General features: G+C 45.0%; 1 protein-coding gene across 1 annotated transcript; it reads left to right on the top strand.

The window, feature by feature from the left end:
- Positions 1-1,041: 1,041 nt before the first annotated feature.
- LOC109746946 (uncharacterized) lies at positions 1,042-9,347 on the top strand. The gene is made up of 4 exons (XM_040391276.2): positions 1,042-1,979; positions 2,083-2,229; positions 2,776-2,947; positions 8,793-9,347. Exons 1-4 carry the CDS (start codon positions 1,065-1,067, stop codon positions 8,957-8,959), a joined length of 1,401 nt encoding a protein of 466 aa, XP_040247210.1. The 5' UTR covers positions 1,042-1,064; the 3' UTR covers positions 8,960-9,347.
- The last annotated feature ends 3,059 nt before the right edge of the window (positions 9,348-12,406 follow it).

A 12,406-nucleotide genomic window follows, 5' to 3' on the forward strand; every position in this document is an offset into this window, starting at 1 on the left:
CTACATCAATTGGGAGATCCATATGCAAAACATATATCTGTCATATGGAGGACACCCGCACTCATGAGAGGCAAGCATATGCGCTGCCCCATTAGTCTGCCTTGGGCGAAAGAGAACTTTGTGCTCAATAAAACCTAGGCACAGCTGGAACTTGGCTTCCCGAAATAACACCCCAAGTGGTCCTCGGTCGGCCGAAGTAGAAGAGATGCCCTGGTGGAGAGGTAAGCAGTCTATTTCGAAGATAACATGTCTCATACATTGATCTTCCGCCGTCTGAATAGCCTGAAGAGGAGCTTCAGCTTCAGCCTGTAGAGCAAAGTTTTGGTTCCGCAACCCTCCCGCTGCCGCGTGCAATAACACCCAAACCTCCTCTGCCTATGGACGCATGGAATGAAGCATCAAGATTCAGCTTTATGTATTCTGCGGGTGGCGGATACCAATTATGTTCACTTGTAGGCTTTGCTGCAAGTTTGCAGCCCAGAAACTCCTTCCATCCGCTAACAGTATGCCCGAGTTCAACTACGAACGCGTCCAACGTCCAGTCGCTGGTTGACATGCCATGTCGGGCTGGTACGCGTGCCCAGCCTTGCGGTACAAGCACGGTGCCTAGCCTCGCGGCCCTAGACGGGCCACATGAGAGGCCCGGCCCATTTAGCGACGTGCCGGGCCGAACTTGCGGGCTATCGGGCCGGCACACTAAGGCCAGCTTATTCGGCCAGGTTTGCTTGGGGCCGAGCTCCGTCTGCCTCCTCCCCTCCTCGCGTCTCTCTCCCCACTCCAGCCGCCGACAGGAGCCCAGTTGAATCCTCACTCACTTCCTCACTAGAGCACAAATCAGTCCAATCCAGTGCCCCCACAAGCCAAGCAACCACCAAATCGAAGCTAACCACGCCGGAGGGGAATCGAGGAGGCGGAGGAGGCGGGAGTCGGGATCCAGCGATCTGGCCGCGCTGCCGAGGTGCCGCACCCCGTCCCTTCCAGATCCACGGGCCACACGCCGGAGCATCTCGGCGATTGCTTCTACCTAGGGTTTCAGTCCATCAATCTCCCCCCCAATCCCGACCATGGAGTCGCCGCCGCTCAAGCTCAACGTCGCCCGAGATGAGGACAGGATCAGCGATCTCCCCGACGAACTCCTCCTCCGAATCCTCGCGCGCCTCGACCTGCGTGACGCGGTCCGCGCCGGCGCAGCCTCCACGCGGTGGCGCCACCTCCCTCACCAGCTCTCGGTCCTGCTGCTCGGCGTCAGCCGCTTCCGCCGAGCCACGCTGGTCGAGAGCATGGACGCCTTCGCGGCCGCTTTGCTCTCCGTATGTCCTCCGGCCGAGCGCAGCTGCGAATGCCAGCGCAGCCATGCCATCAAGGCGCTCGCCCTCTGCTTCTACCTGTCGGCCCCTCACCTCAGCTCCATCGGCCGCGCCCTCGAGGATGTCGTCAGCCGTGGCAAGACCAAATGGATCGAATTTCGAATATCTCCACCGCCAGGGGACAACACTGCCCCGGAGCTCACCGAGTTCGGGCAGCAATTCATGTCCTTCTGCCGTGCCTACCAGGTCGCCTTCCGGTGGCTCACGAGTCTTACACTCGAAAACCTTGCATTCGGGGACTCTGACGTCACCGACCTCATTAGCAATTGCGTTAAGCTTGAGAGCCTCGCCCTGAGAGCCTGCCGGATGGTCAATTTTGAGCACTCTGTGCTGAAGATTGACACACCGTGTTCTGGGCTACAGGAGCTCAATCTAGTGCACTTTGTGTGCAAGCGGATTCAGCTCATCTCCGTCCCTAAGCTTAGGCAAGCTTCGTGCCTTATTTGGCGCTTCGAGAACCCTCCGGTGCGCCTTGACTATGTTCCCGACCTTAGACATGTGGCCATCGCTTGTCTTCGGACTCATCCCAAGGCGCCATTCAAGCTGAGTGAGTGCCTGTCAAGAAGTGCACTGAACCTGTCTGAACTGCATCTCAATTTTTTCCACCAAATGGTAAGTTAATTTCTATGCACCGTATAAATTTCTTCTGAACACATATCATCTGTTCTTTGTTACCAATTTCAGCTGTCTATTTGTGTTCCTCTTCTTGATGCAGATATGGATTCAGCCGGAACATCCGAAGCAGCTCACTGCTATATTCAGAAATCTGTCCAATGCGTCCCTTTCTGGTATCTTCCCTGAGTGTGATCTGAGCTGGACTCTTTTTATCCTTGAAGCTGCACCTGCCCTGCAGAAGTTTGGAGTAAGCCTGTTACTCGTACCTTCTTTTTAATTTAATCCACACCTTAGCCTAGATATGACTCTGTCTAATATGACAGGTCTCCGAATATTCAGTATTAACAACATAGGAGCAAGTTAATCTGATTTTCAATCACTGACCAACTCTAATCTATCACATATTTCATATAGTTTGCATAGTAATTGGGATATATGGAATACATGGATTGTGACGTATATGAATGATAGTGCAATGCAAACCAAATTTTTGACGCCCCATTTAAGTTTTGCAGAGGGACAATGTCCATGCAAGACGAAAAAATTCATGTTGGATTATACCTCGTGTTAGAGTTACCCGAAGCATATTCACATGTCTTACTTTCCCTTGGATTTAGTTCATGCAACGTTTCTGCACGGGCCTAAACTTAGATTTGATACCAGTAGTGAGCATGTTGCAAATTTTTAAATGCAGATAAATTTAGTTTCTATTTTTATTACATTCTCCTGAATGGGTTGATGTCAAGTTTAATTATTAACACGTGTTATTTGCCTTGTATGCCCTTGAATGAAGTTATCTCGAACTCGGCATGCATGTGCCAATGCGTGGGACAATAATGCCGAGAAGACCAACGTGGTGTGGGACCCATCGAAGGATTTGAAGCACATGAACTTGAAGTCGCTGATGATAGACGGGTTCGAGGAGGAAGACAAGGTGGCAGCCTATATATGGCTAGTCGTGGAACGTGTTAGAATTAATGGGCTAGGCCCGTAGCAATTTCTGAAATCTCAAAGCCCATGTGTAAAATGGCAAGTGGTGGTGCTAAGTTTAGTCCCACCCCGGAAGTTGAAGAAGAGTTGGACCTCTTTATATAGTGGGTTCCCTCCACCACTCTAAGTGGTGTGTGAGAAGAGAAAGGGAAAACCACACGCGCGCGCTCGCTCGCCTCGCCGGGCCGTGGCGAGGCGAGGCGAGGCGAGGCGTATATGCGACATGCACGTGAATGGTCCGCCGAAATCCGATCCGTCTCCTTGCAGGAGCGCAGCTTCCTTTTGCCCGCCTTTCGTCCTAATATATATACAGTTCGTCATCACGGGTCGTCTTCCGTCCTACGTGTTTGCTGCTGTTATGCATGTCTTGTTGTTCTTCTAGTTTGCTAGATTATTGCATGCTAGTATCTATTCTAGTCATGAATTATTTACTGGAATTAATCATGAACTTGCCTAATATTCCAACAATCCAAAAACCTAACTGATAAGTTTACCGGTGTGCACTTTAAGAGGTGGCAGGTGAAGACCACGCTCTGGCTTACTGCTCTGAAAGTTTTCCACGTTAGTGTTGGTGCTTCAGAGGGAATGACTGACGAAGTTCAGAGAAAATTCCAGGAAGCCACTACTATGTTTGTGGGATGCATTCTGAGTGTTCTTGCTGACCGTCTGTGTGATGTGTACATGCACATAAATGACGGAAAGGTTATGTGGAATGCACTGAATGCAAAATTCGGTGCAACAGATGCAGGCAGTGAACTGTACATCATGGAGAGTTTTCATGACTACAAGATGATGAATAACCGTTCTGTGGTTGAACAACCTCATGAGATACAGTGCATTGTGAAGAAACTTGAACTCCTTAAATGTGTTCTACCCGACAAATTCGTGGCTGGGTGCATGATTGCAAAGTTGCCTCCTTCATGAAGGAATTTCGCCACAACTCTGAAGCATAAGAGACAGGAGATATCAGTTGAAAATCTGATTGCATCTCTTGATGTTGAAGAAAAAGCTCGGGATAAAGATACTACTGAAAAAGGAGGTGAGGTTCAGCTTACTGCTAACATGGTGCAGAGGTACCCACAGAACAAGAACAAAGGGAAAAACAAACCTGTTTTCAACAAGCCTACCAAGACTACTACCTTCAAGAAGAAGAAGTTCAACAAGGCTGAGCTAGAGTGCTACGCCTGTGGGAAGCCTGGACACTTTTCCAAGGAATGCCCTGAATGTGCAGACCGCAGAGGGAAAGCAAGCTCCAAGACTATCAACATGGTGACCGCTAGCAATACTGATGGGTATGGTAATTTACCTATTGTGCTTTCAGTATTTCAATCATCTTCGTGGTGGATTGATTCGGGTGCTAACGTTCATGTGTGTGCTGACATCTCCCTGTTTACTTCTTATCAGGTCGCAAGGGATTCTTCTGTCCTAATGGGGAATGGGTCACATGCCTCTGTTCGTGGCATTGGCACGGTGGATCTGAAGTTTACTTCGGGAAAGATCGTGCAACTAAGGAACATGCAGCATGTCCCTACTATGAACAAGAATCTAGTTAGCGGCTCCCTTCTATGTCGAGATGGATTTAAGGTAGTTTTAGAGTCCAATAAAGTAATCGTGTCAAGATTTGGACAATTTATAGGAAAAGGCTATGAGTGCGTAGGCTTGTTCCGCTTTTCCCTTTCAGATTTTTGCAATAAGTTAATAAACCAAATTTGTGCTAGTGTTAATGATGATGCAAGTATTTGGCACTCTCGTTTATGTCATATTAATTTTGGTTTAATGTCTCGGCTATCCAGCATGAGTTTAATTCCGAACTTCACAGTTGCCAAAGGTTCTAAGTGCCATAGTTGTGTGCAATCTAAGCAACCTCGAAAGCCTCATAAGGCTGCCGAGGAGAGAAACTTGGCACCTCTAGAACTCATACATTCTGATCTTTGTGAGATGAATGGTGCGTTGACAAAAGGTGGAAAGAGATATTTCATGACTTTGATTGATGATGCGACTAGATTTTGCTATGTTTATTTGTTGCAAACTAAAGATGAAGCATTAGACTACTTTAAAATCTATAAAGCTGAAGTTGAAAATCAACTAGAGAGATAGATCAAGCGTCTTAGGTCCGATCGTGGTGGAGAGTATTTTCCCAAAGTTTTTGATGAATTTTATGAGGAACATGGTATTATTCATGAGAGGACGCCTCCCTATTCACCTCAATCAAATGGAGTGGCCGAGAGGAAAAACCGCACATTGACTGACTTGGTGAATGCCATGTTAGACACTGCTGGTTTATCTAAGGCATGGTGGGGGGAGGCTCTATTGACTTCATGTCATGTCCTGAATAGAGTTCCCAACAATAATAAGGAGAAAACCCCTTATGAGGAGTGGGTTGGGAGAAAACCATCACTTTCTTATTTGCGCACTTGGGGATGTTTGGCAAAGGTCAATATTCCTATTCCTAAGAAACGCAAACTTGGACCAAAGACAGTGGATTGTGTCTTTCTAGGGTATGCTCAACGGAGCATTGCTTATAGGTTTTTAGTGGTAAAATCTGAAGTACCTGATATGCATGTTGATACTATATTGGAATCTCGTGATGCAACATTTTTTGAGAACATATTTCCTATGAAAGATATGCATAGCATTGCTAGTTTTTCTTCTGAGATAATTCCTGAATCTAGTACAACTGATGAATATTTCGAACAATCACATGAGGAAGTCCTTGAGAAGGATAACAATGAAGTTCCTATAAGGAACAAGAGACAAAGGATTGCAAAATCCTTTGGTGATGATTTCATTGTATACCTTGTGGACGACACACCCAAGACGATTGCAGAAGCATATGCATCTCCGGATGTAGATGATTGGAAAGAAGCTGTTCATAATGAGATGGACTCAATTCTTTCTAATGGAACTTGGGAACTAACTGATAGACCATATGGTTGTAAACCTGTGGGTTGTAAGTGGGTGTTCAAAAAGAAGCTAAAGCCTGATGGTACTATTGATAAGTACAAGGTGCGGCTAGTGGCCAAGGGCTACACTCAGAAAGAAGGCGAAGATTACTTTGACACCTATTCACCCGTTGCTAGAATGACCACCATTCGAGTGTTACTTTCCTTGGCTGCCTCTTATGGTCTTATCATTCATCAAATGGATGTAAAGACAGCTTTTCTCAATGGAGAGTTGGAAGAGGAGATCTATATGGATCAGCCTGACGGGTTTGTGGTAAAGGGTGAAGAGAGAAAGGTGTGCAAGTTGTTAAAATCTTTGTATGGTCTGAAACAGGCACCTAAGCAATGGCATGAGAAGTTTGAAAGAACTCTGACTTCTGCAGGATTTGTCATTAACGAGGCTGATAGGTGTGTTTACTATCGCCATGGTGGGGGCAATAGTGTCATATTATGTTTGTATGTGGACGACATACTGATCTTTGGTACAAACATTAATGCAATTAATGAGGTCAAGTCTTTTCTATCAAAAAGTTTTGACATGAAAGATCTGGGAGAAGCCGATGTAATTCTAAACATCAAACTTATTAAGGATGAGAGTGGGATTACATTAACGCAATCTCACTATGCTGAGAAGGTCTTGAACCGATTCGGTTTTATGGATAGCAAGCCTTCTCCAACACCTTATGATCCCAGCGTGACACTCAGAAAGAACAAGAAAGAAACGAGAGATCAATTAAGATACTCTCAAATTGTCGGTTCACTCATGTACTTAGCTAGCGCTACAAGACCAGATATCTCTTTTGCTGTGAGCAAACTGAGTAGGTTCATGTCCAACCCGGGTGATGATCATTGGCATGCACTAGAAAGGGTCTTGCGCTATCTGAGAGGTACTATGAGTTACGGAATTACTTATTCAGGGCATCCTGCTGTGCTAGAAGGATATAGTGATTCAAATTGGATCTCCGATGTTGATGTACTTTACGCAACAAGTGGGTATGTATTTACTCATGGTGGTGGCGCAGTGTCATGGAGGTCTTGCAAGCAAACCATATTGACGAGGTCAACTATGGAAGCAGAATTAACTGCTTTGGACACAGCTACTGTTGAGGCAGAATGGCTGCGTGAGCTCTTGATGGACTTGCCGGTTGTTGAAAAACCTGTACCGGCTATTCTTATGAATTGTGATAACCAAACGGTTATCGCTAAAGTGAACAATTCTAAAGATAATGCAAAGTCATCAAGACACGTGAAGAGACGTTTGAAGTCTGTCAGGAAGTTGAGAAACTCCGGAGTAATAACTGTTACGTATATACAAACAGTCAAAAACCTGGCAGATCCCTTTACAAAGGGACTATCACGAAATGTGATAGATATTGCATCGAGGGAGATGGGTATGAGACCCATAGATGTTACACCATAGTAGTAACCAAACCTTTGTGATCGGAGATCCCGTGAATTAGGATCTGGGAAGAACAAGCTATTGGTTAACTGAGGAGAGTAATAACTAATGATCGTCTCCAAGTGAAGATGCAAAACTCTCAGAGCTGTAAGGCTCAGATCTGTAAGGCAGGTTGGCAACATGCCTTAACGTGGTTCTATTGGCTATAATTAGCAAAGACGCTGTCCTACAGAGCATTCTTGAAAGAACACACCTATATGAGTTCTGACTGTAAACGTCGCAGTCTATGAGATTTGGGTGATCTCTAGTAAGCTCACGAAGAGACCAGGGAGTATGACGTATAAGCTCCAAACCGCGGGGTAGCCTACTGGCGGTCAGGTACTGGTTAAGACTTTGAGTGAAACCTGTTCACACAAAACTAGCAATTCAAGGCATAGTCCATTGTCAAGTTGTGAATGGATGTAGCTTAAAGTTCTAGGCAGAAGTTCAACTTAACAGTCTCTGCTGAAACACTGGTATATTAAACAAGTGGTGAGAGAAGGCAAATCTCTAAATGGGTATTTGAGATCTGGTGGGGGATTGTTAGAATTAATAGGCTAGGCCCATAGCAATTTCTGAAATCTCAAAGCCCATGTGTAAAATGGCAAGTGGTGGTGCTAAGTTTAGTCCCACCCCAGAAGTTGAAGAAGAGTTGGACCTCTTTATATAGTGGGTTCTCTCCATCACTCTAAGTGGTGTGTGAGAAGAGAAAGGGAAAACCACACGCGCGCGCTCGCTCGCCTCGCCTCGCCGTGCCGTGCCGAGGCGGCGCGTACATGCGACATGCGCGTGAATGGTCCGCCGAAATCCGATCCGTCTCCTTGCAAGAGTGCAGCTTCCTTTTGCCGTTTTATTTTTATGTCTTGGCAGACAAGTTTTTGATTTCTTGTCCGGGACACAATACCGCCTTTGGTCCTGATATATATACAGCTACCGGCTGCGGCCAGAGACACACCGAAAACACCTAGGGTTTTGCCTCATCTCACAACTTGCGCCGCCATCGTAGTCTACTCCATCCCAAACGCCGGCGTGCATCGGCGCGTGGGAGAGCAGGTCTCCGGAACTGTTCGTCTTTGCGATCCTACACAGAGAGAGGACGAATTAGGTTTTTGGGAAGCGCTGTGCGCGACTGCTCAAATTCGTCATCACGGGTCGTCTTCCGTCCAAGTCGGGTGGTGCTACTCATCGTCGTATTCATCGCCGTCAGCAGCAGATCGTCGCCAACATCGTCATCAACACCGTCGCACCCATAATAGCTAACGATAAAGTACGTCCAACATCCTCTGTTCATGTCTGTCTCTACAGCTATTATTACGTGTTTGCTGCTGTTATGCATGTCTTGTTGTTCTTCTAGTTTGCTAGATTATTGCATACTAGTATTTCTTCTAGTCATGAATTATTTACTGGAATTAATCATGAACTTGCCTAATATTCCAACAGAACAAGCTGTGGGGTTGAAGAGAATCGAGTTGCGTGGTGAAGTCCCATGCAAGGAATGCGATGCCATTGACCCGAGGAGATCCCAGGTGGATGAAGCTCGCAGGCATCGCTTCAAGGAGCGACTCACACATGGATCCTCCTCGTCCGTGCAGATAATAATGCGCTGACTAATATGGTCAAGGAATGCTATGTCGTCTCACTGTTGCTGGAGTGATGATTGTGTATGTGGCGCGCCCAGTAGTAATTGAAATTTCTAGGTACTGAACTACTGATGCCTGAGAATACTTGATTGGTGTGGACCTCGCACTGTAGTACGTAGCTAAATTATGTGTGTACCGGAGTCTGGATGCATGCTTTTCTATTTATTTAGTACTTGCCTGCTCTATGTTGATATGTTCACCTGCGGGAGGCATCACTCAAATTCCTTCACTCTTCTTAGGAAACCTTATATGTTTATAGACCCGCCTTTCTGAATTTGTGTTGTTAACATCAACACTGACTGAAGCAGTTAAGGCTGACCATGACGTGGTAGAGAATTGCATCTTGTCTGGAAAAGTTCCCGGCTGTATGCTGATGCTGATCTGTGCACCCCAGAGGTGCGCCCACTCGTACAATCCTATGAATGTCTGCACTTTGCAAGTAACGAGAATAATGGCATCATTTTTGTCAGCATTTCTCCGTAAAGTATTTAATGCTGTCTTTGAACTTTCTCATGGCATTTGACACCAACATGAGTACACCAACACCCCTGGGGATTCAAATTCCCAAGATATGATTGTGATCTCAGTTTAGTCCGGATTTGTTGGAGCTGGAGCAGTGCGTGTTTGCTAGGTAATGCAGCGTTTTCGTCGCCGTACCAATGGCATCCACAGCAATTACGATGGTGTTGTTGCAGCTAGTGTTTTGTTAAGTTGTAGTCCACCAAAATGTGATGTCTAGTTGCCTGATGCTATTCAGACATGCATCCTACGATGTCCATCTCATTACTACGATCGCAACAGAAAACATAGAGATCTGGTTGTTATTTCAATACCTCGAGATCTGGTTGTTCCAATTTTATGACTATTAAAGCACAAGAGTGGGAAGAGGACTGAGTATGTAGAAGACACTTGAAGAAGCTGGAATCAGCCAGGACTGAGTATGTAGCATCGCAATGTAGTTTGATGATGAGAGCCTAGCTAGTGACGTATGTCTCAAGCCCTGCTGGGAAATTCAACAGAACAATACTAGAGCGGAAAATAGAAGATCGAAATGGGCTCCGTCGGTGGTAGGGGAGGTTCTGAAACACTCTGGAAGCTACAACACAACATCGAGAAACGACACGACGATGTTTGATGATAGTTCTGCTGAAGCATACATCTACTTCCTGTATATTAAATCAATATAATATAACCGGCACAAGTAGCCACCAAAGCTCCCACCATTCGCCATGGCCTGTCTAGACCATTTGCTCTAGTGATCGGCCTATTTCTTCTTCTTTGGATGGAAAGAGGCCCTGGAAGGGCAATTTTATTCATCAAAACATTGTTGATCTTCAGGGTTGCAAGCCAGTTTTATTCATCAAAACATTGTCCATTTCTCGAAACCTCTATAGAAAATCTCTCTGCATGTTCTTCACTAGATACAGCTTCAGACAGTTTTTTGTTTTCCACCAGGAAGTGATATTGTTTGAGCAGCAAGAGTATTCCAAGCGATGATGAATTATGTTTGTTTTGTGTTCTGGGAACTGACTTGAGCAACTCTTAATTCTTTGTCTAGCTAATAATTTGTGCACCTGAAGCTGCAAGTTACAACAAGAAAGAATATGGTGAATGTTTTCTTGTTCGAAATATAAATAAGAGGACTGTGTTTAATTGGCTTGGATTATCTTACCACATACGTGGACATTTAATTGTTTACTATGGGAGTCTGGCCAATGGTGCCTTGTGCTTCCATTTATTTGGACACTTGGAGCTTCAGAGGCCTGAAATATTTAGCGTCCAAGGGAAAACATGAAGACAATAGATGCTTATATATGTCTCGAAGAAAGAGTTAAAATTACAGTGGGCTGTGCTCTCTTTCAAGACATTTCTGTTTGACTCTTGATGAGAAATTCTTCATATTTTCATGCAGGATCATCTTCGACATGCCCCAGGTCAGTTTTGGATGGATAAACGTTGAAGATGTTGCCCTGGCAGCTGGCACATATCCTTGCATATAAAGTTCCTTTAGTAAACGGGAGATCATACACGAAACTTATCCCAACTCTGTAGTGCCAGAAAAGTAAGTAAACATTCTCTGCAAGCGCTTTCTCAAGTGTATTCCTTGGAATCAAATGGAGAACAATGCAGTGTTGGATATTAGCTACTTGTTTCTTACTTTATTTCCTGTTGAGGCTTCAGGGACATAGTAGATGTTCTCCGACCAACATTGTAGAGAGTACTTAATCTGTTCATTTTCACCATATGGGAAAGCGGACTCCTGAAGTTGTTATTTTTTCTATTCGGTGTGCAGGTGCGCAGATGACATGATAAGAAATTTGGGCATGGACCCGAGAGCATCAACGAGGCTATCAAGAGCTTGAGAGAGAAAGGATTTATTACTTCTGTAATAAGCCGAGCTATCTGTGGAACTTTCTCCTTGCTCTGGCATCACTATTTTTTAATGGATGCATACATATTTATGTGCACATGAAATAAATTGAGGCATATTATGCTTTGTGCATCCGTTATATTTTCATGGATTCGGTTCTCGAGACTTGTATAATTGGTACGCAGAAATGTATAATGAGTGAATGCTTTCTAATTGTTTCATACATCCCGTATTCTTTCCACACACCTTCTGGAACCCATGATCTGAAAACAAATAGAAAGGAATAATAACCCATGATTCTTTTGTCATGGACACAAAACAGGTAGTACATTTTGGGTATGATAATAATGATGTGGTTGGATGGGAATTTTACGGAACTATCTGCTCTCTGAGACTCAAGAAGCTACAAGCTAGAGTCGCTGGACTGAGTGTCTGGGTCCATCAAGGCGAGCTGAGAGAATTCAACCCTAGAGAGGAAGTTTTACTCATCAAAACATGGTATGTTATAAGCATGATGCGGTTGAATGGAATGTTTTCAAAGAACAATACTAGGGTGAAAAATACAAGATCGAAACACACTCCCTAGGCGCTAGGAAAAGTTCTGAAACTCGGGAAGCTATTAAGAGACGCTGGACGCAGTCCAGCCCAGTGAGTTGAGAGAACTGAAACAGCAGAGATGCCATTATAAAATCCAAGGCATGGAGAAACAATCAATTACAGCAACACGGTATCTAGACACGACATTTGACGATGGAGTTCGAACTGCATCCTACATATATACATTTAAGCAGTTTTTGCTGTCCACCGGGAAGTGGGGCATTGTTTGATCAACATGTGGTGTTAGCTGTATATGCACCCCTAAAAGGAGACTAGTAAATAGAGAGAAAACATTCAGAGATGGTGAACTGCATACTGATGTTTGCATGATGGGAGAAAGAGTTGAGACACAAGTGTATGCCCAGGCCTATGAGAAGCATCGGTGAAACAGAGGTTGGTTGTAGCAATTATCACTGTAGCATTGCACTCTCTGACCAAACATCCTG

Source organism: Aegilops tauschii, chromosome 5, assembly GCF_002575655.3.
Source record: "Aegilops tauschii subsp. strangulata cultivar AL8/78 chromosome 5, Aet v6.0, whole genome shotgun sequence".
NCBI classification, from domain to species: Eukaryota; Viridiplantae; Streptophyta; class Magnoliopsida; order Poales; family Poaceae; genus Aegilops; species Aegilops tauschii.